This window comes from Aspergillus ruber (assembly GCF_000600275.1).
Source record: "Aspergillus ruber CBS 135680 unplaced genomic scaffold scaffold00027, whole genome shotgun sequence".
In the NCBI taxonomy this organism is placed as follows: Eukaryota; Fungi; Ascomycota; class Eurotiomycetes; order Eurotiales; family Aspergillaceae; genus Aspergillus; species Aspergillus ruber.
Window position 1 is genome coordinate 260,469 of NW_024467323.1, and position 26,696 is coordinate 287,164.

Genomic DNA, 26,696 nt, shown 5'->3' on the forward strand with positions numbered 1-26,696 from the left:
AAAGGGGGTACATCCAATATCAAATCCAAACATCAGATCACTTCCAAACCACAGCTCTCTCTATGCTCTATAAAGCAAGAGAACGAGGAAGAACAAGAACATAAACAAAGGAGGGGTAATCACGCCAAACAAACAGACAACCAACCAACGAATAAACTACCGAAGCGAGAAAGAACTATGAGCTCAACTCGGTAATACGTCGTTGAATATCCGGGATGGCGCGGAGTTGGAGCTCCAGGTCATCTTTCTCACTGTTCGGTGATAGTGGTTAGCATCAGTTTTTCATAATAACAGACAAGAAAAGGGGCAAGGCATACTCTTCAAGCTTCAACCTCCTTTCCCAATCCAAGCCAGTGAACACATAACTCCCCTGCCCATCAAACTGTAGGATCTTCTTATGATATTTCCACAAACTCCGTCGATGCGATACTGTCATTAATGTGATCTCCAACTTCTTAGCGGTCTCGTACATAACACGTTCGATCTCCAGGGTCACAGAAGACGTGCACTCGTCTAGGATCGCAAACTTGGGTTTATGGTAGAAGAGACGGGCCATGGCGATTCGCTGCTGAAGGCCACCAGAGAGCACATCGCGCCATTCTTCCTCTGCGTCCCAGCCACCAGGACGGTCGATGACGGAAGCGATTTCGACGATGGAGAGGATCTCAGCTAGGTCGTCATCTGTCACACCCTTGTGGTGCATTTCTCGCACACCGTCCGGGTAGATGACCTGTTGGCGGAGGGTTCCGCGGGACAGATAGGGTCGTTGCGGAATATAGAAGATCTCATCGAAGCGGGGTTTCTTAACGATGCCACCATACACAGGCCACAGGCCGCCTAGGATGCGGAAGAGGGAGGATTTACCGCAGCCGTTGGGGCCGACTATGAGGAGATGGTCGCCTGAGTGGATGGTGAAAGAGAGTTTGCGGACGAGAACGTCGCCGTTGGGGGAGACGATGGGGACGTCTGTGAATTCGATGGAGGGGCTTTCTTCGATGGTGCCGCGGCCGGATAGGACACAGGCGTTTTCTTCGGTTGAGGCTGTGGAGACGAGTTTCTTTTCGAAGCGGCCGGCCAGGAGGTCGTCCATTACTTCTAGGAGGGAGGAGACGCGGGATGTGTGGCCGGCTAGTTCGGAGATTTCTTTGTAGGAGAACATTAAGCGGCCGAAAGCGTCTGATGCGGAGAGCAGCATTCGTCGGTTCGTAACGAAGCCTGTAACGTGTTAAAATCTTCGGGGACATGTAAGACAGCTGAGGGTACTTACTTTCCGTCCGATCCCCAGCGGACTGGGTGATTTTCCCAGGGGTCTTGAAGAACACAGGAACACTGCAAAGCACCAAGCCCAGAGCACCCCAGAAGTACTTGATCACAAAGTCCTCCATGAAACCATGATACAGACGCCTCCGCAGGATGCGATTCACATGCTTGATCAGAGTGAAGTACCCCTTGTCCAGAGTATCCTTCTCAGCCTCGTGGCCGTGGTAGAGCGCCACTTCCTCACTGTAATCAATGAGTCTAGTGTGAAGGAACCGGAACTCCCCTTCCAACATGGCCTCGTCGGCGACATACTTGCCAAACGGTGGTGTTAGGGCACGCATGACGTTGGCTGATAGTTGCACCACCAAGCTCATGATAAAGAGACCCTCTGAACCTACACTTCTGGAGAGTGAAAAGGTATAGATGGCCATATCAAGGACCGGCTTGGCTAGGTTGCCATAGAGCTCTGCCAGGCTATCTGAGAATCTCGAGACGTCCACCGTGATCAGCTGGTCGGGGTTCTTGACCCGGTCATCTAGCGCGGAGATCGCATAGAATGTCATGTTAGACAGGTATTTCTCGTGGATGTGGTCCGTTAGACGTTTCCGGTAGCTAAGGGCAAGTTTGCATTGGTGATAGGAAAGCTAGACAGTCAGCGCATGCATACATTCCTTGACTCTCTGGCACTCACCATCGAATTCGTAAACGTCGCGGGCACCGCAACAATCATCCACCACACAAGCCCCAGCAAGAAATCCCTCCCCTTTCCACGCACCAAGTTGCTCACCAGCCTACCATCCAATTCGGCCACATACAAACTAAGCAACGTCCGCAGCACCAAAAACACACTATGCCCCACAAGCAACCGCATCTCCTTAGTCCGCCAACCAGGAATTACAACCTTCAGCAACCGGAGTAAATTCCGAAAGAACTCCCGATTCACCCCAACTTTCTTACGCGATCGGTCGCCGCCCCCGCTGTCCGTGGCGCCGCTGCCGAGACTACTGGTCCCTGGTCGTCGTCGCAACTCTACCTGTTGCCGAGAGGCAGCTTTCTGCTCGGAGATAGCGCCATGGATGCGCTTTGCTAGAGCGGCGAAGAGGGCTAGGTAGACGGTTCGAGTGATACGGGTGCGGTTGCGGAGGTAGAGTTTCGATAAGCTGGAGAGGAGATGCCGAATGGAGCGCTCGGGGGGGAGCAGCTTAGACTGCGCGGCCATTTTTTGTTTCTTGTTGGACTTTAAGATGGAAAAGCCCTAGCCAGAATCAAAGAGAGCGAGCATGACCATCACTGTTGTTTGAGGATAGACGGATGGAAAGAAGGAGGAATGAAGCTGGACAAAACACCGAAGATGCTCACGCGGACTGACATGTGAACGGGAGGGCCCGAGGAGTGTTCATCGGAATGGTGAGCTTACTAGAGATTGCCTGTAATTGTAATGCCCACACTAGTTATGCGTGTTACCACCTTCTTCTTCAACTTCCCATCTGTCTCCCCAACGAATATCACAATCCAAACCGTCTTCTGTCGCGGTTCTTGCGTGCACACAAGTTACCCCGTGGTATGACGTAAGCATCGCGGAGAAAATTCACGTGATACATAGGCGCTGAATAAGTATTGAGTAAGCGTTGTACCCTAACTGGGTCATTGGATGCAAGGAGTAAGGACTCGATACTACCCTCGATACGGAGTACGAGGATGCAAAACATGCGTACATCGCAATGGAATATTTCGAACTAGGCGATCTTCAAACCCATCTAGGACGACCGTTACCTGAGTGGGAGGCCCAGCACGTTGCTCATCAACTTCTGGAGGGCCTTGAACAGCTGCGTCTAAATGGATTTGCCCACCGAGATGTAAAACCAGCAGTAAGTGCTCCTCGACGCTGTCAACATGGAGGGATGTTTAACAGATTAGAATATATTTGTAGTTAGGAAAGGCCCAGACTGGTGGGCCAAGACTGGCGACTTTGGGATCAGCAAACGTGTCCATGAAGGAAGAACATTCCTTCGAACAGCAGTCGGTGCACTTGGCTTCATCGCACCTGAGGTCGTTGTAAACCAGGAGTCGGATTTGCAGTACACGGACAAGGTGGATATGCGGTCCCTTGGTGTTTTGGTGCACTACATGATCACTGCAACACTTCCATTCAATAAGGAGACCGAATTACGGAGATGCATAGAAAACTGTGATTTCCCGGAATCGGCTTTGGGGTCTTTGGGTGTTAGCAGAGAATGCCATGATTTCATTACACAGGATCTGTTGACTACAACAGCTGCCAGCCGACTGTCGGCAAGTGATGCTTTAAAGCATGAATGGCTGGAAAATTTTTGTGCGTCAGACCCCGACTGGCAAGCAAACAAGAGATTAATCACCAATGAAACACAACATAGACTAACCGCAGACTCTATATATAATACGCTGAGTATGGAAAGGCCTCGCAGAACAGCGCGTGGTTCACTGGAACCTACAGAGGCCTCGGCAAGATGGAGCGCGTTAAACGGGACAAGAAGTCAACGTTCAGTACGCACGGCACATCCGATCTCCATGACACAAAAAGAGGGCGAGGCGTACCTTTCGTCAGGGCTTCAATTATCACAGGCTATGCACACCCAAGGCACAGCCCTCGAGCAAAATCGTGCAGAAATCACATCCATACATATGGCTGGACTCTCTATCAGCAGCAAAAATACAAAGAGGCAGAGACAATGCTTCAACAAGCTCTACAAGGGCGGGAGAAGGTACTAGGCCAAGACCATACAGGCACAAAAAGCCCCCGAGATTTCACCAGTAAGGCACGTCGCCGGTCCTAATTTCCTTATTTTTAAGACAGTACATACAACCTCAATCAGCATATTGACCCTAGCTCATGGCCACTCATTCTATTCTTTCCTTTCAACGAATGTGTCGGTAATGGGACGTTCAATCCAGCAGCAAACCATAAACGAGTCCATTGCGAACACCAGACCTATTAGCCATTTTATTCTGATAAGATATAATAGCCATCAGCATTGGATCTTAACGAGAGACACCCCGCATAGTGGTGGTGAACGAGTGATGCGTAAGGGAATAATTGTAGATGATGGGACAGCTCTACTGTGGATTACATTACACGATGAATGCTGCAATTCTAGTTATCAAACTGAAACTTCACCAAGTTGTAATAGGATCTGCAACATAATGAGTCCTCTGCTGCCATGGATATTTTATGACCAATAAGCAATTTCATACCTTCTCGGTGTACTTGACGCCAATAAAAATTCCATCTTCATCCTCAAACTGAACCCGATCGCCAAAGTCGGCATTGGTATCATCCATACAAGTCAGGCAGTTTAAGACAACCCGAGCACATTTGTCACCCATCTTGGATGGCAGGGTTTGCTTGGCCATGGCGGTAAAATTGCCCTTGAGAGACCCATTTCTGACCAAAGTTGTAGAGTTCGAATCCGCATTGGTAGAGGGCAGGTTGGTGCGGCCCTTGACCGACTTTGTGTTTGTAGATCAGATGCCACGTTTTCGAAAATGTCTCCAGTGAGCTTCTATACTTGATTCCCAGAGCTCGACGTCCTTTTTGACCCCGCCGTTGGTCGCAGCGCCAGCTGAAGAAGGCTTCAGGGAAGCGTACTTTTTCTTCTGTATCCGAAAGCCACAAGAAACACTCGGCTGGGTCAAGGTGTCCACCTCCGCAAAATCTGACCAAAAAGACAATTACTTAGTATTAAAGCATTGACTGTTAGGGGAGCGCCCTCCTCACCGGTCCCAATAGTCCCGAGTTTCATTCGGTTTCTCCTGGGCCTTTGGACTATACCGCCGCTGACGCAGTTGGGAAACGTCAAGGCATTCAGCCTTTGACAGATAGTATTCTGTTGAGTACTGTTCCTCATCATCGCCGCAGGGTCATCATCGGTATCATCTACGGAACTGTCACTGCCGTCTTCTAACTCCGACTCACCATCAGAGCAATCGGACCGATGGTTCGAGAAGGTTTCTGGGAGGTTGGTACTGGCACTGCTTTCCTCATTGGATGCGACATGCAAGTCAAGTTGGAAACGGCGACGCGTGACGGGATACACATAGCGAATTCAAGATTAAAAGCTGGAAAATGGACCAAGGAAGGACGTCAGGCTTGGACAGGCTAAGTTGAGCCCAGGAGCGTGAGGGTGAGCGGCGGGTGAACATTTCAGCGTTGCTGCGCAGGTCATGGTTTGCTGAGGGAAACAAGGCGCACGGGACAGTCATGAGTCTGGGCAAGGAACCAGGAATCCCGTTGGCTAATGGTGAACGGTTGTGGTAATAGGGTTGGCCGTGTAAGCCACGGCACGTGACGCCAATACCGACGACGGTTGATAGTGAAATGGGGATCGGGGGATGGAGGTCCGGAGGAGTCGACTATCCGCGACTAACGAGGTCGTATACAGAGAGGTCCAATTTTAACGAGAGAAGTGTATTTGCCTATTAACTCGTATACCCACACACAGCTGGTCGAGTGCTTGTCTATCTAAAATTACACAGCATTATCCATTATCCATTACCCAGCCCATTTACCCAGATCTAATCAATCTGCGCAAACACCTCTAGCGCCTCATGCAACCTTCCAAATATACCGTTATGCCACCCCTTCAACGCTTTCCACTCCTCCCCTGGCAATGTGCCCCGAGCCCAGTGCAACCATCCCCCCACAATAAAATCAGCATAACTTGCCCTATCCCCTATCAGAAAAGGCCCACTCGCATTCCTGTTATACAAGCTCGCAAGCCCGCCTAGGGTCTCCTCAAACGACCTCAACAACTTCCCCCTCTCCTCCCCACTAATCCCCAGCATTTCCCACGGCACTCCAATCCTCCGTGAGAACTCCGCCTTGTTCTCCTCTGCAGTAGCAGGATCAAAAGGAAACTCTTGCACTCCTAGCTGCGCATGCGCACTAAACGCAGCATCCACATTCGTATTAAACTTCGCGTATGCCGCAATATGCCCCTCCACTGCCGCCTCCGCAATCGGTGCGTGAAGCTCTAAGTCCCGCCCAAAGACGAACCCCAGCTCCTGCGGCGGGAACAAGTCCCCCGCCCCCGAGGACGGGTATTGTTTCTGCAAGTATGTCGCAATTTCCAGGGAGTCGCCCAGTATGCGCCCGGTGGCTGGGTCGGAGAGAACGGGCAGGGTGTGGTAGGGGGATCCGTCGGCGAATTTGCGCGAGGCGGGGATATTGAAAGCGCCGCGGACGGAGCTGATGTCGGCTAGGGGCACCCAGGTTGTTTTGTAGGGAGTGTTTTTGAAGTTCAGGGCGTAGCGGGTTTTCCAGGGGTTTGGGGAGCAGGCGCTTTTTTGGATGGGGGGTGCGAGGGCGATGTCGTAGAAGGTCATTAGGGCCGTGGTAGGTGAGGTTGAGGTCGAGGTTGTAGGTGTCATGGTGAAATTTGCACGAGGAATTGGAGTTGGAGGAGTCAGTGGAGCGTGATGTACTCTGTGAATCGGAATGGGTTTGTTTTGAGCTGTCAATTGATCCCTGGAAAGCATTTATATATACCGATTCGTGTGGAGGGCGGTGATGGTCGAGTAATAATGAGTAATGAGTAATAATGAATCATGTACAAAGTGGGGAATGGCCCGTATGCAGATAGAGCAGGGCAACTAACTAGTTATGACGGGTGACTCAGACTTTATATAGCTGGGAAATCTTGGTAGCCCTATTCGGAGCTGTTCATCGCGTACCAGACTGTAGTGTATCCATTCTCATTGTCACAGGCTGCGCCTTTAGAATAAACGATATTTTATTCGGAGGGATGACCAGAGGGGTTACCTGGCTATACCCCACATAACACACATTTGTATATAAAAGCTGTCCGGACATCCGCTCTTCCCTTCAACGAAATCTCCTATATGATAGCTAATTATTAGCGCCGCAGGCTTAGCCCTTAACAACCACTCAGATGGTCAGGGTTGGTGTAGGGACTCAAAAGCATAGCTTTGATGATGAGCAGCTGTTTGTTGATGAAGAGAAAACGGCCGCATCCTTTGACAGCAGGATGTAACGGAGTTTTCTGCCGGTGGTTAAAATGATTGACATCAGCTCGTGGGTTTTGTACCAGCATTTGAATGGCCTGTAATCTCCAATTTCCACGCTCTATGCAGTGGGTTTTGGCCATGGTGATCGCAGATGTTGGCATTTGTCCGCCTATCAGACAAGGGGAGTTGGAAGACGTAAGATTGGCGAAACGTCAGCGCAATTGTAAGGGGCGCATTCCCGTCAAAGGATTGGTTGCTAAGATCAATATCTTGCTCATTGATCAGTCGTTCGATAATTCGAGAACTCGAACAACAACTTTCACAGAAATGAGCTACGATTAGTTAACACTCACTGTGACTATTTCCTATGGTACGCTTCTCCGGAAGTGGAGATAAACCAAATGGCAGTGGAAACCAAAGCACTGTTCAGATGGGCATGTATTCTGTGCACCTTCCGAAAATCCCAGTTATATATCGCGCATACTAACGTGTCTTAGCAATGATACGTGCCTGTCGGGTCTTCGGTCATTCGACAGAGTGTTGTGAATTCGTATTCGTTGCCATTGAAAACAAACGGGACCGTATGTGTTTCTTCCAAAACAGGAACCCTAAGTTCCGAAGTCAACCATTTCAACATCCATGGACCACGAAATACTGAATCCAAACATTGTGGACACTGCCATGATCGGTTTTATCACTACAAACATCACAAGATATGCCGTCTAATTACTACTTTTCACGGTGACCTTCATCAGAACTTCTGGTGCAAGTGTAAGAGAAATCGGTGAATGTGTGGTACGAGAGATCGACATGCGGCATGGCTCGTTTTGCAGAAAAGGAAAGCTGATGTGGTTGAGGACCTTGTCCTCAAAATATAACGGGCGATTCAACCAATTGCCCACGGATGATGACAAGTGCTCATGTACAAACCGTGGTCAGCATCAGATGTATGATAAGCCAATTCTCCAGCATGCATGAGCGCAGGTATGCAACGTTGAATTTATTTCTTCCAGTGAGCAAGGTTATTATAATTCCAGGTAGATATTGAATATCAAATTCCTTACTATGGCATGTTAGGTTCCTCTACTACTGTACCTAAACGAAAAAAAATTAGATCAATTCCTCGCAATATCCCTCCCACCCCACCAATTCAAAACCCAAGTCATACAAATCATAATCTTCCTCCTCCACGACCTCGTCCACATCAAATCCCCAGACCTCCAACTCAACCACGCCCCATACCCACTATATTCCTTCTTCCCCGCAACAACCCCGTCCTTCCTCCCCGTATACGTAACCAGCTGCCTCTGTTGATACCGAAACGGGACGCCAGGCTCAATATCCGGCGCCGGAAACGTATTAAACTGGTGGATTAGATAGTCTGCTTTTTGTAAAGCTACTTCGGCGGTTGGCGGGAGACTCTTGCCGTCGATGTCTGCTGCATCGCCTAGTGCGTAGGCGTCGGTGTTGACTGTGTTGTCTTTCCTGAGTACGCGCAGGCGAGAGTCTGTTAGAATACGGTGCATGCCATGGGATGATTTGGAGACGTCAAGGGAGTCGACTAAGGGGGTGGATTTGTCGCCCGTAGCCCAGACGAGGAGGCCGTAACCTATGCGGCCTTCTTCTTCCGTTTCGATGGTGTCGGCTGTGACGTTCGTGATGTGTGAGTCGAACTTGACCCAGACATTGTTGCGGTTTAGGGACTGGGTTGCATATTCTTGCAGGTTTGCATCGTAGGGGGAAAGGATCTTGTGCGAGACTGTGTGGACAGATACGCGCATTTTGTCGCGGAGGTGTGGGTAGAGCTGGGTGTAGTCGTATTGAAAGAGATCCGTAAGTTCGGCTGCCATTTCGATGCCAGTGGGGCCGCCGCCGACGATGATGACGTTTAGGAGCTGGCGTTGTTTGTCTTCAGGGATGGCTGGGATGGAGGCCATTTCGAACATTTCACTGATGCGGTTGCGGATTGCCTGTGCGTCTCTTACCGTTTTGAGGAAGTAGGCATGTTCTGCGACACCGGGGATGTTGAAGGTGTTGTTTATTGTTCCCGGTGCGATGACGACCTTGTCGTAATGGACACCAAACTCACGGTCTCTGCTCTCAGTCATTGCCAGGTGGCTAAAGGCCGGATGGCAGCCGAGCATCTTCTCCTCAAAGTCAATGTGGGTCACGCAGGCCTTGATGTATTTGATATCACGGCTTTTGCGCCGGATGGGCTCCTGGGCTATTCGAAAGTCGAACAGTCCGCAGGCAACGCTGGCAAGGAGCGGGGTCATGTTCGATGTTGTGTCGGGGGAGACCACAATGACACAGTATTTGTTTAGGTCCAGGCCGTGGGATAGTGCATATCCAGCCCATCCTGTGCCAATGATGGCGACTCTTTCTTTATGGTGGTGACAGTGGTGGTCCATTGTATGGTCTGAGAAATTGACAGATTGAGTTGACATTTTCGGCAGGTATGGTGGTTTTGTATGAACCCAAATATGGGAAATGATGTATGCATGATGCCCCCCGGAAAAGAGCTCCAGAGACATGGGACTATTTCTCCGTACACAAGTCTTTCACCAACCTTCCCGAAGACAAGATGGCGAGAAATCATGAACCGAAAGGTTGCTGCTAAGCCTAAGTTGATATCATTGGGTATTTGGCAATGGCCAACGCTATCCATCTAGTAAAGACCAAAAACCAAGCTAGTACGCATTCAAACAACCCAGAATACATGGTTACAAACATGAAGGGAGATCGTAAAGTTCATGAAACGCGATATATATGACGCTGCAGAAGAAACCGGACCCAGAAAACATAAATGTAAACAGCTTTGCGTGTAATCATCCTCGGGGTATCCGATATACCCAAGAAAAGAAAGAGATACAATAGATGGCGTAATATTATGAAGACCTCTCTTCAGAATCCTGGCCCGCGCCATTGGCAGTGCCAGGCCGACTCCGCCTGCCACTGTTAATCTGAGCAGCAATCTGGCTTTGCTTGAACCTCTCAAACGCCTCTGAGTCTTGCCTCTGGGTCGTCCAGAGATCGTCCACGGTCGAACCCAGTTCCTCGAAAGTCTTATCCGAGAAACGAGAAGAACGCTCTTGTTCTTCATGCAGACGGTCCAGTTTGTCGCGCAACGCGGCGATATAAGCATCATCAAGGCCCGAAGAATCGTCACCATCATCATCATCATCCGCTTCTTGGTCGATGGACGGGCTGAGGAAGTCGCGGCGGAGGCCCTGACCCAATCGATGGACATGGCCTTCTTCGGAGGTCATTGCACGGGAGTGGAGAGACGTCATTGAACTGGCGCGAGAAAGGCGACCAATGGCATAATGCTCCGTATCTTCATCGTCAATAGCATTTTCGTTGTCGATGTTATTCAGATTAAGCTGGCCTCCGCTATTGGTACCCGATCCATTGGCAGAGTCTCCAGAATGCTGAGAGCTGCTATCCGCAGCAGCCCTGGGGACAGGCGGGAAGAAGACCCGCGTTTCTGGATACTCATCCTCGAACCGCTGGATCATCCGATGGAGTGTAAAATCGAGGAATTGCAAGCGCCTGTAGTTCGTTTCGTTGCCAGCCTTGTCCTCGCGAACAAGAGCAGACTGAATCCTGGTACGGATATTGCGGGCGGTCTCTAGCAAGTTCTTTGACATGTCTCGTGGCCTCTTGGTATTATTGGCAAGAGATCTGGATTTCCTGTGCCGGGGAGTTGTAGTGCCACTAGGCGGTGCGGACTGGTCGCCAAGGGTATGATGGTCCCTCGCACCCAAGCACACACCTAGAGCCTTTACCACTCCAGTACCGCCAATAACGTAGTCTTCGTCCGGGGCAAGATCATCTTCTTCATCGTCGCATTCGTCGCCAAAGCCGTTGCCAACAATGTGCTGTAGAACTTCGGGAATTGGGACGTCAGCTCGATCAGCGACGAGCTCCGTAGGACCGGTGATTTCCTCTGCAATGGCTCCTCGTTGGAGGTTACGAAGGGAGTAAGCGACGATCTGGGATGCCAGAGCCTTCACGACTTCGTTGTTTTCTGCGCTGGGGACTTCGATATCAACGGCAATGATAGTCCGTGAAACCCGGACGGCGGCCATAAGGGATGCATAAACAGCGCATGCCTCCTCCTGACTGCGGGCATCTGTCGAAGAGGCAAGAGCAGCTATCGAGGGGTTTTCCAGGATGTTCAAATGGCACAGGCTTGGGCTATCAGGAAGAACTTCAGCGAGTGCGATGGCGTGGTCCGCGGAGAGATTGACATCCGCAAGGTGAATGCGCTTGAGAGATGTCATTTTCGGGAGGAACCGTCTAAATATGGCCAACGCATCTGGCTGAGCAGAGAAAAGCCCTGGATTGTGAGAGAAGTCGACGAAACGCAGGTTCGACAAACGTGTCAGACCTTGGAACAACGGATAAAGCACAGAAGGCGTCAGAGAGCAATCCGCCAAGCTCAGTGCATAAAGTGGATGGTCTTTCTCCATGGCGGAATTAAGCAAGTCGAGGTGATCCTGGATTGGATTGCCACCAAGATCAAGGCCCTCGCATTTGCCGGTCTTGACATACCGAACGACGTGTTCCAAACCCTCCTTCGTCAGGTTGTTGTTGGCAAATCCGAATCTTTTCAGGCCGACAGCAGTGAGGGCATCGCAGATTTTGCGCACATCATTCGTAGCGGGTCTGCATTCACTGATCAACAATTCTTCGAGGTGATCACCGCCGAAACGCTCCGCCAGCGATCTTGCAAATATGGTGGAGAGCTCTGTGGCCGCAGATCCAACCTCTCCAGGAATAGTTGCAGTAATGGATTCCTTGGGGAAGGGGATACCCGAGAGATCAATGGCCTTCAGAGACTTCGAAAGATGAATGAAGAGGCAGATGTGGCGCCATCCCTCTGGTCCAATTTTCGGATTATCCTTCAATGACAGTTTTTCTATAACACTAACTCTCTCTTCGCTGGTTATTGTCTGTGGCTTGGCCTTGCCGGGCCGTCCTCGTCTATGCTTCATCTGCTCAACAGTTTTGGTTGAAAGTAGTGCTGAAAGGATGGCGCGGGTCGAATCATCTGTCAAACCACAGTTCTCGAGTATTAGTTTACGCACGGGCACGACAGCTAGCCAGTCGCAGAACGTGGCAATGTCTTCCGAGGTCATCGGGAAGCTCTTAAGTTCGAGGGCAGCCACTGTCCCAGGCGACTCCACCAGGGTGGACGAAGGAGAGGAAATCTCGTCGACTATCCTCTTGAGAACGGGGCTCTCGCGCAGCTGACAACAGCGACGGTAGATACGCACGGGATCAGTCGTCGGGTGGGACTGCGATGGAGCGCTGGACTCATCATCAGCATTCAGCTGCAAAGGTATTGAGCCGTTCGCCACGGCTTGCCTTCGTCTGCGCTCTCTGCGCTCCCGTCTTTCCTCTTCCGAGCGCTTCTTCTTCTCCTGTTTCCGCGAAGGTTCTTTGCCCTCGCCTTCCGCCGCTTTACGCTCGCCCGATGCAGGATCTGACGGGCCGTTGTTCGTTTGGGCCTGCTCCTGCTTTTCCTTATCGACTGCTGCGGCTTCAGGGGCTTTCGATGCAGCGGCTTCACCCTTATCTTTTGACTTCTGGCTCGACTTCTTAGACTTGGAACTATTCGAATCGGAGAATAAACGCCGCGCATTGCTCTGAGCGGAATCGTCGTCTTCGGACTCCCTGCGCGATATCCCTGCGATTTCAACATCCACGGAAAAGGCGACACGACGCAGTTTCCCTTGGTCCAGGTCCGGGACCTTACACCGATCTCTGTTCCGATCGATGTTCATCACACGGCGTTCGCAGATAACTCCATTCGCAGACGCCTTGCCCAGTCCGGAATTCCCGGACGAGGAAAGCTTGCGAAAGGCATTTGAGAGGAACGATGAGCCTCTAGGCGAGGATGAGGTGAACGGGTTGCTTTCATCTTTCTTCTCCTCCTCTTTGTCCTTGGGGGAATACGCTGCTCCAAATGGATTTGGAGGGTCGAAGTTTGCTGTCTTGGGGCTTGGCTGGGATCCTTTGATGTTCGACTGGGACGGGGGTGTCGATCCAGAGGAGAACTTCGAGCTCAGGTTCGAAATCCATGAATTCCGTCTGATTGAAATCGGCTTGCTTCCAGACTTCTGGTGTGTATTCGTGTCGTTGCTTTTCGGTGCCCCTCCAGTCTGAGTGTCGCCATTTGTAGGTTCTTTGTATTCTGGGAAGACAGATGTTGGCGACGGAGGCTGTGGATGATGGCCGTTGGAAATGGCGTTCTTATCTGACGTGGATGGATTTCGCTTCGGTGAAGTTGGGAGATCCGAATCAGTGCCTGATTTATCGTTCACTGACTTGGAACGGGATACATAATCTAGATGGTATCGACTATCAGCATTTGAATTCCACCAGGATTCTGTGCGCAGATTGTCCAAAGACTGGTAGTGTGCTGTGATACCCCGGGGCCGGAGTGCGACCATGTATGTACTCACCTTTTTGTGAATGATGGAGCCAGCTCACATCCACAGTCTCAACGCCCTCCATTGGAGTATGTCCTTGTATTTGTAACTCCGTCATGGTGGATATGCTGAATTAATAAAGCGATTGCTGATTTCGAAAAGGCTATGGTTCGACCGTCGGTGTGCGATAGCGGAGTTCACATAGAACAAAGCATAGCCTAACCAAGGCAACAGTAAGAGAAATATGTCCAGGCTGCAGGCGATAACAAGGCACTAATTTTCGAGAAATAACGCTATGTACAATCGATCGAGAAAAGAGGTGATAATTCACCGTAGGAATTCGTAGATGCGCAGATGGTTACATGCGGCGATCGTGTTCCATAGTCGCGGGACGGCGGAGGGTGGGCATGGTGGAGTGAGTTGATATGTAGTAGTAATAGTAGTAAAAGAAGTTTAAGAAGGAGACAAAGAACAATGACGGATCAAAAGGTAAAAATAAAAGAAAAAATGAGAGAGGGGAGTCAGAAGGCGAAGAGTTGCCAGTGCTAAGTACTAGTACTTGGAGTAGACCAACCGTGACAGCCGACTCCATCGATTTTGCTGGCCGAACTCTATGTATGACCGCGGTTGTCGATACAAGCCATATGTGCAAATATTGTATTACGGTAATTTTGGGTATGGAATTTCCTTGTTTGGTATAGCCCCCTTTACAACCACGAGTTTCATTCTACACTACACTTCATGGAAGAATATGTAGCAGTAGTATCAATGCTAGCATGCAATACAACGAAGGGAAGCAACGAGGTTAGAATGGCTTCTTCAGATGAATAGGAGAATACCTTGATATGGTAGCACGAACTAACGTCCTTGGCCCAACCCTAATCCTATACTCTGTACCTAGTTGACTAGTTCAATGATATTGTCATAATCCAAAGTAAAATACGACACTCAATTAGAGCTTTAGACTACAGAGCATCGCCACTATAACTAGCGATGTTGAAATCTCTCACACGACCAACTGCCAAGGCGCCATACCCAAGTGCAAATACAGCGGTAGCGGTACGATTATAATACGCTCCTGGAAACTTTGATCTACGCTATCCCCATTTTCTCGCTAACTGACCTATCATATCCTCGGTATTAAGGGGCACTTGGCAAACTTACCAAGCCTAACCATGTTTGCATTTTGCCGTTCTATCGAAATCTAAAGATGCCTACTGCGATACATTTCGTATATTTCCCCCTGTAAACCATACCATGCAAATCATCTCAGATCTAATACAATCAGCACTTCTTTGCTTTTTAGGATATGTGGCAAGTGATCGACCTGGTTCAGCATCACCATGGTTTGGATAACATGTCGTTCCATTGGTCAGATACTGCCCCGCATTTACCAGCACCTGTATTACCAGTATTACCATCTTTGCTGATACGCTTCTTTCTGCCATGACATCACCTCTATCAGCCTCTACCTTAAGTAGACGTAGAGTAGCAGTACATCTGCAGAATGACGAGACCGATATAAAAATAAATAAAAGGTAAAAGGGATATTATGACAAGGATAGAAATAGCATCACGCCCATCACTCCGTACTTTACAAGTACAAGTACATACAAACTCTTCCGCCGAATTAATGGCGGAATCTTCGGCTCGATGACGGCCAGTTATTTGCCGTGTCCCGTTCCCGGAGCATTCTACCATATTTTCTAGCATCGGCCAACTACTCTTATGGAAAACTACGTGCATACTGTTAGTAGTATGATGGGGACGGACATGGGCTGATGTGCTGTCACTCGCCGTACAAACTTAATCCACGAACCATATCCGGAATCGTACATACTGGTAGAGCACTGATCTCTGAATCAGCTGGTGGCATAGCCTCGTTTCTTCCGGGTACATACAGATCCACTCTTCTGCCGACTATCGTACTATACAGAGTACAGAGTACGGATACAGTAAACCCTCAAAGCTTAGTTGACCACATGCAGATCTGCAATGACACCTGGGTTCTTAAGATAACGCTTACCGGTGCCATATTCGGTGGTTTGATATCCTGCAGTGGATTAGCTGAACTGACCCCGTGCGCCACCATAGAGGTGACCCATCTGGGTTATGAAGATCATGGTGGATATCAGACAATGTGTGGACCCTGGTTTTTGCCGTAGCGTAGGACAAAACACATGATTCTGCAATTTTCGAGACGTGAGACCGCCTAGTTTGCTTGGGAGACATCTCATCACACATGAAGTACTCTTTACAAGTACTCTGTACATGGCCACTGAATACCGAATGGCAGTAGAAAATACTACGCTGGACAGAAATGTATCTATGCCTCCGTAGTTGGAATGTCAGCGTCTTTTTACTTACCCTTTGAGGCGACAAGCTCCGAATCCGCATCAGGTAACACCACACAAAGGCCAAAAAAAGTAGACACCCCTACCACTGATTCTCCAAGTGAATCCTGAGTCCAAGCAAATTCTTCATGTTGGGCATGCTATGATCCACACCCACCGTATAGTACACACCGCGAATGAAAAATTCCAGAATATGCTTTGGGGTAATGGACCAGTCGTATCGCCGTTTCTATCTCCGTCGGAGTATCGGTTTCCGCATGGACTAGGGTAGGGCTCTTATCAGTGCTACGGAACTACGTATCCAAAGCAAGGTGAAGAAATCCAGAACTCCATGTGGTATCAATCCATATCCATCCAGCTACACGAAAACAAACACAAGAAAAAAATATCCGGATATTTTGAAAAAAGTAGAACTTTTTTGACTATCGCACCCAATGTTGTACACTCAAGCACGACCGTAGTCTTCCATATCGTGACAAATCATTTAAGCAGCAAGCTCACGGATCTTGGCCTCAACACGAGCCTTCTTCTCCTCGTAGGGAAGCTTGGTAGTGCGGTACTTCTTGCTCTCGGCCTTCCACTCCTCCTTGGTCTTCTTGGGGCCGGCCTCCTCGTCGGCCTTGAAGGGGTCCTCACGGATGGCCTTGTGGGCCTCGAGGTAGGTGTCCTCAAGGTCACCAGCATCGACTTCCTCGTCGATGTACTTGATGAACTGAGAGCGGTAGCGCTCCTCATCATCATCGGCGAGGGTCTCCATGTACTCAGCGACGTGGCCACCGAGGATGTAGCTGCGGAGGGTCTCGGCGTCAAGCTCCTCAGACTCAATGTCGAAACCGGGGAAGCGGTTCTCGGAGTGGGGAACGAAGATACCACCGTCGGAGGCACCCTTCATAGCACCGAAGACACGGGCACCGGTGGAGGTGCGGACAAGACCAACGTCAAGGAAGGCCTTGAAGGGGCGGCGGGTGCCCTCGTCGGTCTCGATGGCCTCGGTGAGCTGGTACTCACCGTCAGCCTCCTCAACACCAGCGAACTGCTCGTCAAGACCAAGCTTCTTGAGGGTACGGCGGGCAAGGAGGAGACCAGTAGCGTAGGCGGCAGCCCAGTTGGTCAGACCCTGCTTGATACCATAGCGCTTGAGCTCGTGAGAGTAAGCGGAGGCGAAGACCTTGTCACCCGAGATCTCAGAGTGGATGATCTGAGTGATGATGTCGCGGTTGGTGAAGCGGACAACCAGACGGTACTTGGGCGAGTTGTACTTGTTCTTGGCCTGGGTGATGAGGCGCTTACGGGCGTAGTAGTCGGTCTTACCCTCACGGCGACGGCGGTACTTGGTCTGGTAGCGGCTGTTTTATCATTAGCTTAGTTCTTCCGGGAACTGTTCTCTTAAGAAACTTACCTGAAGTACGCGCTGTTCTTGACGGTCTTGTGGAAGGCCTACAGTTCACACAATCCGAGTCAGCAATTTGCGCTTCAGAAGTCCCGTCCGAAGCATCTTGCAAAGACCCGTCTCAAACCCCAAAAAAATTATGGGAAGAGAAAACAAATGCATTTCTGCATGACGGACAAGGATTTAATCGTTTGCGATGAATATAAAACTCACCATTTTGACGGTTGCTGGCGATGTCGACGTTGGCTGCGGAAAGAAAAAAAGAAGAGTTGAAGAATTTCGTGGGCCGACTTTGTGGGGGATTTCGCTTAGCACTGGCTGCATCCAGGCTCGAGATCGGGGTTGGCCACGAGCGGCGACACTTGAGTACAAGACTTTTAAGTCACTCTCCAATAACTTAGGAATATTAGGGATAATCACTGAGAGAAATGTCAATAATTACATAGGAAATTGAGTGATGTTAATACTCTTAACAGGACATATCCCCGGATGTGCTGCTCACGATATAATTATGTTTGATTTTATATATGCCTTAGGCTTCAATCCTATACTGACTACATGAATCCTAAGTAGACTCAGGCCGAGCTTTACCAAAAACAGCCATAATAATATGGATCAATTTTGCACATCTAACTCCTACGGGGAATCCAGCACCGGAACTCATTAGTATACCAACAAAACTCGATTACGCCTTCGGGGCTCCCTGGTTGTCTCGATTTCAGAGGAATTTGCCGATGTTATCTCAAGGCTCTGTTTGTGCCGTTGACCATATTTCTACTCTCTCATTACAGCTGGGCAGGTATCTTGCCGAATACTTCAGTCGATACCTTTACCTAAAGCTGCCAGCATATTGCGAGAAGCGCTGGTATACAAAGGATATTTATCAAGATCTTCGGGGAATGCAAGAGTGCTATGAAAAAGGATGCCTGCACCCAGAAGCAATACAAATTGAAGTAGATGGTTGGTTTGGTGCTCCTACCAAATTACATGGGTCCTGCTCGTTTTTCTATTTGCAATGGCCAACGATTAACGATACCCAGATCTGTAAATATATAGGCAGGTACTACCGCGTCAACAGTTCCCTTTACAATAGCTATATTTTCGAATGCCCGAGCACTCGCTGAGCGAAGATATTCGGTAAAACAGCTATCATACGACTACTCTACATCAGCTGAGATCCAGTCGTAACGCACGCGCATATCCGCAATAAGTCTTGCGCATGGGGGGTTTGTAACTGGACAGTGGATTTCCTCATCCGGTTGATAATGGCATCTCTGATTCTACTGTTTATATGTTCGAGATGTATTCCTGCTCGGAAGTTGTTTCCCACGAGCGGATAGATTCGGTACAGAATAAATTGAAAGGCATCGCACTGCGTAGGATATTGTCAAAATATCTGGGCTTGAAAACAGGGTATAATACATCGCGTTCATTGTTCTTCCTCTTCCTCTTCGTCGCTGTCTTCGAGTGGCGGCTCAATCCACAGCGCAATATCCTCAACCTCGACCTCGACCTGCCAGTCTCCCCTCCAGGCAGTAGCAGCATACATTGGTTCATGTTGTCCAGAGATGTTGTGAGAAACAATCGCCTTCTTTGAATCCTGCCGTAGCGCTATCATAGCCCAACTGTGCCAGAACAGGTCAAGTGGCAATCTTTCCTCGCTATAAGGGGACAATTGAGATATCTTCATTTTTGGGGTCTCTATAGAGTGGCCCCAAGAAACGCTGAAGACCTCTCATAAGCATTGGCTGGATCAGTCAGTGCCCTGCCCATTATCAGATAGAAGAATCACTGGGCTTACCATCCCATTACTTGCAGCCTGCTCAAACATGTCCCAGGTAATCCCCATGTCAAACCTCTGAACGACAGGCCGAGTAATACAGTCCACAACATGGTCTAAGTCAGCCAGCTGCTCAACTGCAACTCTGGGCTTTCCAAAGTAAGTAATCACCATCAGCTGCACAACAGCTCGAAACTCATCCTGAGGGATGTTGAGATGATGGACATGGACGCGTCTGTCCCCTGCAAGTTCCCTTGCTATCGGCCGGAAGAAATCCTCGGGAGGCGCCCTCCACCCAATCTCCTTGGGCTGGGTATCATACAGCACATCAAGAATGTTATAGAACATTTCACCACCGTCATTATCATGATTCATAGCAGCAAAATGGCGAGAGTCTGGGCGATCAGCACCAGTGAAATTAAAAGCTCTTCGCTCAGCCTGCTTCTTTGCATCCTCTGTATTAAAATCAGCAGGCTTGCCATCCTGGGTTGTTGCAAAGCTCTGGAATAGCTTTCTTCTCAAATCAGCAGGTGACCTGGACCGAGTGTCATAACTTTCATCATAGATACGCCTTGTTCTTTCAGGCAAGATCCATGCCAGCGTACGGACCAAATCGTCGTTGGTGAGAGCCTCGGGGATTGATTGTTAGAATGGATAATTAGATAGGTATAGAAGACTGCAGTACACAAGGGCACCTGCATCTCTCATGGATGGTGGAAGAAAGCCAGAGGACTCAAGGAAGGACAGAAATGCGGACTGAGTGAGTCTTTTGGTGCCACTTTCCTCAGTACCAAAAGTGTCCAAGGTCTTGCGAAGATACCGAGGCTCTGTTTCTTCATCTAACACGTCCCGTTCAATAATCCGAGTGAGAGCCAGGAGGCCCTGGGCGGCCAGTTCGTCGACACGCTCGTACCAAAACTGAGTCTTCCATGTCGAATAGCAGGAAATAACAAGAACAACGCGAGAAAATTAACAGGTCTGCTCAAAACGGCAAGGACAAAAGGAAGAATCGATCTTTTTTAATTAATACTTCGGACTGCGGCAATGACGTTAAGGGCCCTAAATTAGAACGGGTGCCTGGGGCCGCCGCCGATCTACAACCTCGCTTTACCTTGAGCCTCCAGCAATTTAAGCCCAGTAATCTTTTCCAACTCCCCAACTGCATCCTGTGTCTTCCCAAGCGTGACTTTAACAGTCTGCATCCCAGCCTTCTTAGCAGCCTTCAGATTCTCGCCAATGTCATCGAAAAAGACAACATCCGAAGCACCAGCGCCCCCCATTCCCTTCTTCTTTGCTAACGCATCCATCTCCCTCAACGCTGCCTCGTAGATTTTTGGATCCGGCTTTCTGAGCCCCGTATGCGCCGACGAGATGAAGAAATCGAACTGCGACTTGAGCCCAATTGCATCCTCATTATACGAGTGCCCTTCAGGATATATGACCGTATTCGACAAAGCCCCAACAACGAACTTCCCCGACTCCCGTAACTTCTTCAGCGTCGGAAACATATACGGATCCGGCGTGCGGGATATCCGCATCATCTCCCAGAAAAGCCACTCCGCATCTACTTCAGGTATTGGCGGAAGCGTAGCAGCAGTACTGTGTGCTTTGTTCTGTCGTAATCTGGCGTTAAAATGCTCCCAGAGGTCTGGCCTTCGTAGGTCCTTGTTGAAATTTGCGAAGAAATTGGCGTCCATTTTTATCTCGCCGCGCTCTAGCTTATGCCAGCTGCCGTGAGGCGATGTTCTGGAAATGCTGAAGTTCACCCATCCTGGGGGGATGTTTTGGGCAATCTCGTAATCTAAAATTGCTTGGAAGGGGGATACAACCTGTATATTATTAGTTTCTCTCTTCTGAATTGGAATTGGTATCAGCGCTTACACAGACTCCCCCGATATCGAAGAGCAGGCCCACTGGTTGCTTGTTCTCCACCATTGCTGGCGTTTGGCTCAAATATGCTTGCAGGATAATGGTATTGTATAGAAAATGCAGTGATTTTGGTAATTTAGGCTCCTGTGGTCAAGTTTAAGTAGGGAGGTCAAAGTGATATGCGGAGTTCTCGGTTTACCCAAGTTGCCGAGGTTAGATATATATCTAGGGTAGATGAGGTCGTTCAGTTATGCCATGTCGACCGAGTGCAGCGATGAAACTATGGCTTACGGTAAACAGACCTATAAATTACCATTCGATACTCTAGTTAACCCAGCCTCTGGCATTTTACTACATCAAGAAACACGCTCACTCACCCTCGGCATTCGCAAGAAACCCACGTGACCTTATCGATTAGAAAATCACGACGCGCCAAGCCATGCGCCAACGGCTCGAATGGACAGCGCTAGCATAACCTCCAGAAAAAAACAGCAGCCGAGATGGGGCAATGGACTCGACGCGCACAGTTTCCGAATTGAAAGCGTCCTTCATTCGGGCCCAGGTGCGAATCCTGTCAGAGAGTCTCGAGCCGGCGGAGAATTGGCGGGATTATGCGGTAGAAACAGAGGAGGCCGATCTGAGCAATAAGGTGGTTGACGATGTTATGCAGAAAGGTGCTGTTTAGTGTTGCCAATTTTTGGTTATTATATGCTGTATGGGCTCAGGCTGACTTGAAAAAGTAAATGCGACGCTGAAGCAGCATAATCGCATTGTTTATTCCTCTCAGGCTATTCACCATGTCACGCAGCAGGTCGCAAGTCTCTATTGGTCTGCCGTTAGCCAGGAGGCGCACAGCTTAGGATCAAATGGAAAGGGAGTCGAGAAGACATTGGATCTGTCAAATCAGCTGTACGTCTGCATGGCTAAAAAACAACCAACCATCGACTGACATGTCTTCTCTCTTAGGAACATCGTGAAATTATCGACGCGCCTAGAACACCCATATGCCAGCGAAGAAGAGCGCATGAGGTCAGGATAAGCAATGTCATTGGTTATAATTTCCCTAGACTAACGACAGGACATGCAGATATCGACAGTTACGAGAACGTCTTACGGAACTTAATGAGCAACGACAGCAGCGACAGCGACGCCTGGATGAGCTACGACGATTACAACGCCTCTTGGAACCATTCCTAGAACCACAGCGGAACATACAACCGAACCTTATTACTCGAGATGGAGAATTGGCACAAGAACTGGAGAAGATGAGGATGTTGGTTGCTCGGGTCGGGGGTCGGATTGGGCAGAAGAAAGGGCCAAGTGATGGCTCTTTGCAGACTGAGAATGTCTCGTACCCGACCAGGTCTGACCAAAAGTTGGAGGCACTGCTTGATCTGGATTCGTGATGTGGGAATAATGGGAAATGTACGTTTTGGGTGTTGCAACTATGCACAAGCTGTCTCATACGAAAACGACAAATTATCATGACATTTGTTGAATATAAGCGACGATCTCCTCAGTACAGCAACAGACACGTTCTAAGTAAAAGCAGTTCCATACCTAAAGAGTGCAAGGGATAGATGAGCAGATTCTCAGAATGGCTTCTAGTAACTGAGATCGAGGAGTGAAGAAAATAACATCCACACACACCTTTCTTGCTCGGAATTGCCCAGAATAAGAAAACAAAAACAAGCAGTGACACTTTCTTTCTTTTTCTTTTTCAATTTCTCCTCTTCCACCTCGCTCTGTGATAGCCATAACAGCCCACCCTTTCAATATGGAGAATCATAATCCTTCTCTCACCGCCTCAGTCACGGGATCCCAGGGACAGAGTTCTGCACCAACCCACCGCCCGTTGGCTTCCTCAGGAACCGCCTCGAGCTCCTCGTCTCCTCCTCGTTCCTCATCTGCCCCTCCTATTCGTCGTCGTCATTCTTCTTCTATTGCTCGCGACGATAACGCCATTGGTGATTCTGAGCGCCGTCCTGAAATTCATTCTCAGAGAACGCGTGAGCAGTCCTCTGAGAACCCTCTTCCACGTCCTCAGGGCACCCTATCTCGCGTCCATCTGTACCCCGACCGATTCGCAACCATCCGTCGAGGTGACATTGTTTTCGACGAGTCTGGTCTGCCGCGTCCGAACCCGAGACGTGGACACCGTCGTCGCTCCACACACGTAACCCCCGCCGATCTCGAGAGCTTTCGACGGGAAGTGTTGGGAATTGAATCTACTCCTTCTATCGTCCCAGAAGAAGAGACTCAGTCCCGACCCAGACAGAATCCTTCTTTGGATCCCCAGTTCGAGCAGCTGAATCAGGCTTTCGAGAGTGCCAATATGTCTCTTAACAGCGGAAGCAGCCCCAGCTCGGGCATGTTCTCGGGCTACGTTGAGAACCCCAGCAACGTTGGTAACGGTCCTCGTCAATCGGTTTCGGGAGGCATGCCTCATGCGGCTGGACAGGTAAATGGTGGTGCCATGCCTGGTATGAACGGTGGTCTCCCAATGAACGCTGGCCACCAGATGGATCTCCAGCAGTTGTACGATATGGTCTTGGAGTTGAGTGATGTGCTCAAGAATAACCGTGATATGACTAAGAACATTGTTACGAGTGCGGAGGACCTTATGGTATTTTAGACAACCCCCACCGGTTCAGGACTGGACTGACAGCGACTTAGAACCGTGCTGCTACCGAAGGCACGACCCCTAGCATTCAGCAAGTCAGCACCGAGATCAGTGGTGAGTTTCCATTTTTCCAAACTCATTATAGATAGGGAACTGATGAAAATAGCTGCCCGTATTGCGGAACTCGAACGTGCCCTCGCCAAAGAAAAACGCACAGTCGAGATTTTAAAGCACGAGCAAGACGAGAACGCTAGATTGATCGGTGAATACGAGGCTGCGGTCGGCACTATGGTTGAGCAAATTCGCAACTATTGCCAAAATAACAACTTGCACTTCTTGGCTCAGAAGCGCCAGTACAACAACCTTCTTCAGGCTGAGCGTGACGCGCATCTTGAGAGTCGCCTCGACCGCGATTACTGGCACGCCCAGACAATGAGGTGCTCTGAAATGATCCGCACCGCGTATCGGCTCCGCTGCGAAGAGGAAGAGGTGCCTATCCGTGTCGTCGCCGGCCTTCAGAATGAGGTGCGCGCCTACCGTGACGCCCTGGGCATGGAGCCGGAGAAGCCCGAGGAAGAGTACGGCTGGGAGATCCTGAAGGATGTTCCGCCCAGCGTTGAGTAAAAGGCAATTTGAGCGCCATACCTCACGTCGATATTTATGAGCGTCCACGAGTTACGATAAAAGTCCTTCTCTTTTCTACGACAGGCCGTTTTGAGCGAATTTCTTTCAAGATTTTCCTGGTGAAGATACCCCAATCTATGTTTTGTGTACACTAGTTGTCATTCCCCCTTTACCTGTGCAAGGTTTCTAGAAGTCTGGTTCTAGAATATCTGGATTGCAGCTGCGATCTGAAACATCCTTGGATCTTCTGGATGTCCGGAGCTCTGGTGTTCTGGAACGTTCCTGGATAGTTTGGATGTTCGGAATGTTGGCTTCGATCCGGAAGTCTTGGAATTGTTTGGATATCCGGAAGTCTTCGTCGATGGCTGGGCCTATTCATTTCCTGCTGACAGCCAGCAGCGGGATATTTTCCATGTACAAAATAATCCGCAATGAACAAAGCTTGTGAGCCATTCTATGCGTCCGTAGATTAATCCATATGGAACACCTCCTCCAATACCTTCCACCACCCGGGGCCTTCTGCACTGCTCAGGGCACCGGAGATAGGACTCTCCTGTGCAGAGTCAGCATCAAGACAACCAAAACAAAGCCTAAAAATACACACCTGCATCCCATCCGTCATAGCCCACCATTCCCTCACTTTCGGATTCTCGCTCATCCGCTTCATATCGCTCTCCCAATCGTTCCCAACCCACTTGAATGTAGCAAAAATCGTCCGATCATTATCGAAGAATATCGAGTCTGTCAGCGCCTCTCATTAGCAAAGTTCCTTCCATTACGGGATCAGAATGATAGAAAGTACAATCCGTAATGTTGCAGTCTTGAATCTGTTGGAGGACTTCGGGCCAGACGGCTGCGTGACATCTCCTGTAGGCCTCGATGGAGGAGGGCTTGAGGTGGACTATCTGGGCGATACGACGGACCATTTTGTTATGTCTTGCTTGGTTTCTTGTTTCTTCGGTTTGGGGTTGGGGTTTGTAGTGGAGATCAGGGTGTTCGGTTGTGTAGGGGTTACGGTCCGTGTGTGGTTGCTGTGGTTTAACTTGCAATTGGAGCTCAGTGTATCTTCAGAAATGGTATGGACGATAAATTGCCTAGATCATTTATATCCTTGGAATTGGAGACCGTACTTATCTGATCAATATCCATAGCATCCCCTCAATCGTTCGGGGTGCTTTAACCCGAGCAATATCTGCAGAAAAACAACAAGCCCAATTCAAAAGTCCCATAGCCCTCGCCAAGCTTCTCTATAGTATGTTAAATTGCACGCTGCCAAGCTCTACTTCACTGCTCAAAGCTAGGGTGCAAGCACCAGCTTAGCTGTTTGATTTGTGCGTGGTGCATATGCGCCACGGGCCATATCTTTGCATTCGCATGAATCGCTTTAAGCCACAATAGCCTTCCATTCTCGCAGATATCCCATGTAGTTAAATGTATATGCTGTGCTGGCAAGGTGAAGCTCACCGGCACTCTGAGAAGCCTAAAAATGCCCTATTGTTGTTAGCTAATCTTCGTTGCTTTGTAGTGTATTTTCGAAGTGCTCACCTGTACCATACTCCTGGATTCTCATCTTATTAATACTGTAACTACTCTCGTGGGCTCTTGGAAAGAGATCCCGGCCTCCTTTCGTTTGAAGTATCCATCAACCAACGTTGTGTACGTTGCTGAATTGAATTGCACCTTCCCCAGGCTCATGCGCTCGGCCATGTGCTCTTTCTGACAGACCAGTTTGGCCATCGACAAAAAGGGAACCGTTGGCCTTTAGGATGCAGAGGACGTGAAAGTTCGTCATTGTGGCTATCAACGTGAACCCGAAAAGCTCTGGCTAATATAGACAGATACATAACCAACTCGCGGCCCGCCAATGTCATCAACCTTTTTTTCAAGTGCCACATTCTCCTTGGTCCAATAACACAGAGCTTCCTCTGTCTGGAAACTCCAACTTCATGCCCACACGTGGTTAACTCATGATGGAGGATAAGTAAAGGTTGACATATTCATCATTTTTGATAATAAGGTTAAAACATTTGGTCTTCTACACCTGGAATTTCCCAGATTCATTATAGCTCGCCTGGTGAATGTGGCCATGTTGGGGACCAAGGACGGATATCATTAATACCTTATAGGTTACACGTTCCTGTAAAAAGAGACTGAAGAGGGACATATAGAGAAAGAGAAAGGATTATCTTGACGGAGATAACGATGTATGCTTGTATTCATCCTGGGCAAGCCAGTTATGGATTGCTTGCACCAGTGCAGCCAAGTCTCGCAGAAGCAGTGTCCCATCATCACCGTTTTTCTCATGTAGAGTGGCCAGGTTTATATGGGGCTTGTATATAATCCCAGGCACTTT

At 49.3% G+C, this 26,696-nt stretch overlaps 9 protein-coding genes across 9 annotated transcripts; 3 read left to right on the top strand and 6 right to left on the bottom strand.

Moving 5' to 3' along the window:
• Nucleotides 1-2,981: 2,981 nt before the first annotated feature.
• EURHEDRAFT_380202 (kinase-like protein) lies at nucleotides 2,982-3,560 on the top strand (the record flags this gene model as incomplete). The annotated part of the gene is made up of 3 exons (XM_040779259.1): nucleotides 2,982-3,128; nucleotides 3,178-3,483; nucleotides 3,543-3,560. The coding sequence occupies 3 exons, from the start codon at nucleotides 2,982-2,984 to the stop codon at nucleotides 3,558-3,560; spliced, it is 471 nt and encodes a 156-aa protein (XP_040636088.1).
• A 2,251-nt stretch (nucleotides 3,561-5,811) lies between these two features.
• Nucleotides 5,812-6,621, bottom strand: EURHEDRAFT_462733 (glutathione S-transferase family protein; the record flags this gene model as incomplete). Its single annotated transcript, XM_040784823.1, has 1 exon — nucleotides 5,812-6,621. One exon carries the CDS (start codon nucleotides 6,619-6,621, stop codon nucleotides 5,812-5,814), a length of 810 nt encoding a protein of 269 aa, XP_040636089.1.
• Nucleotides 6,622-8,378: 1,757 nt separating this feature from the next.
• EURHEDRAFT_517678 (FAD/NAD(P)-binding domain-containing protein) lies at nucleotides 8,379-9,674 on the bottom strand (the record flags this gene model as incomplete). The annotated part of the gene is made up of 1 exon (XM_040786586.1): nucleotides 8,379-9,674. The coding sequence occupies one exon, from the start codon at nucleotides 9,672-9,674 to the stop codon at nucleotides 8,379-8,381; it is 1,296 nt and encodes a 431-aa protein (XP_040636090.1).
• A 477-nt stretch (nucleotides 9,675-10,151) lies between these two features.
• Nucleotides 10,152-13,788, bottom strand: EURHEDRAFT_462606 (putative cell wall biogenesis protein Mhp1; the record flags this gene model as incomplete). Its single annotated transcript, XM_040784813.1, has 2 exons — nucleotides 10,152-13,618; nucleotides 13,737-13,788. 2 exons carry the CDS (start codon nucleotides 13,786-13,788, stop codon nucleotides 10,152-10,154), a joined length of 3,519 nt encoding a protein of 1,172 aa, XP_040636091.1.
• Nucleotides 13,789-14,807: 1,019 nt separating this feature from the next.
• On the bottom strand, nucleotides 14,808-15,586 carry EURHEDRAFT_415527 (uncharacterized protein). Its single transcript, XM_040782715.1, has one exon. It carries the CDS (start codon nucleotides 15,149-15,151, stop codon nucleotides 14,918-14,920), a length of 234 nt encoding a protein of 77 aa, XP_040636092.1. The 5' UTR covers nucleotides 15,152-15,586; the 3' UTR covers nucleotides 14,808-14,917.
• Nucleotides 15,587-16,541: 955 nt separating this feature from the next.
• EURHEDRAFT_517680 (60S ribosomal uL18 domain-containing protein) lies at nucleotides 16,542-21,162 on the bottom strand (the record flags this gene model as incomplete). Its single annotated transcript, XM_040786587.1, has 5 exons — nucleotides 16,542-17,403; nucleotides 17,457-17,494; nucleotides 18,870-18,973; nucleotides 20,339-21,056; nucleotides 21,109-21,162. 5 exons carry the CDS (start codon nucleotides 21,160-21,162, stop codon nucleotides 16,542-16,544), a joined length of 1,776 nt encoding a protein of 591 aa, XP_040636093.1.
• Nucleotides 21,163-21,568: 406 nt separating this feature from the next.
• Nucleotides 21,569-22,861, top strand: EURHEDRAFT_415532 (kinetochore subunit FTA4 family protein). The gene is made up of 4 exons (XM_040782716.1): nucleotides 21,569-21,770; nucleotides 21,837-22,005; nucleotides 22,063-22,125; nucleotides 22,184-22,861. Exons 1-4 carry the CDS (start codon nucleotides 21,605-21,607, stop codon nucleotides 22,500-22,502), a joined length of 717 nt encoding a protein of 238 aa, XP_040636094.1. The 5' UTR covers nucleotides 21,569-21,604; the 3' UTR covers nucleotides 22,503-22,861.
• A 12-nt stretch (nucleotides 22,862-22,873) lies between these two features.
• Nucleotides 22,874-24,343, top strand: EURHEDRAFT_380208 (uncharacterized protein; the record flags this gene model as incomplete). The annotated part of the gene is made up of 3 exons (XM_040779260.1): nucleotides 22,874-23,722; nucleotides 23,773-23,833; nucleotides 23,886-24,343. 3 exons carry the CDS (start codon nucleotides 22,874-22,876, stop codon nucleotides 24,341-24,343), a joined length of 1,368 nt encoding a protein of 455 aa, XP_040636095.1.
• A 469-nt stretch (nucleotides 24,344-24,812) lies between these two features.
• Nucleotides 24,813-25,269, bottom strand: EURHEDRAFT_380209 (L-rhamnose mutarotase; the record flags this gene model as incomplete). Its single annotated transcript, XM_040779261.1, has 3 exons — nucleotides 24,813-24,896; nucleotides 24,948-25,084; nucleotides 25,146-25,269. 3 exons carry the CDS (start codon nucleotides 25,267-25,269, stop codon nucleotides 24,813-24,815), a joined length of 345 nt encoding a protein of 114 aa, XP_040636096.1.
• Nucleotides 25,270-26,696: the final 1,427 nt, after the last annotated feature.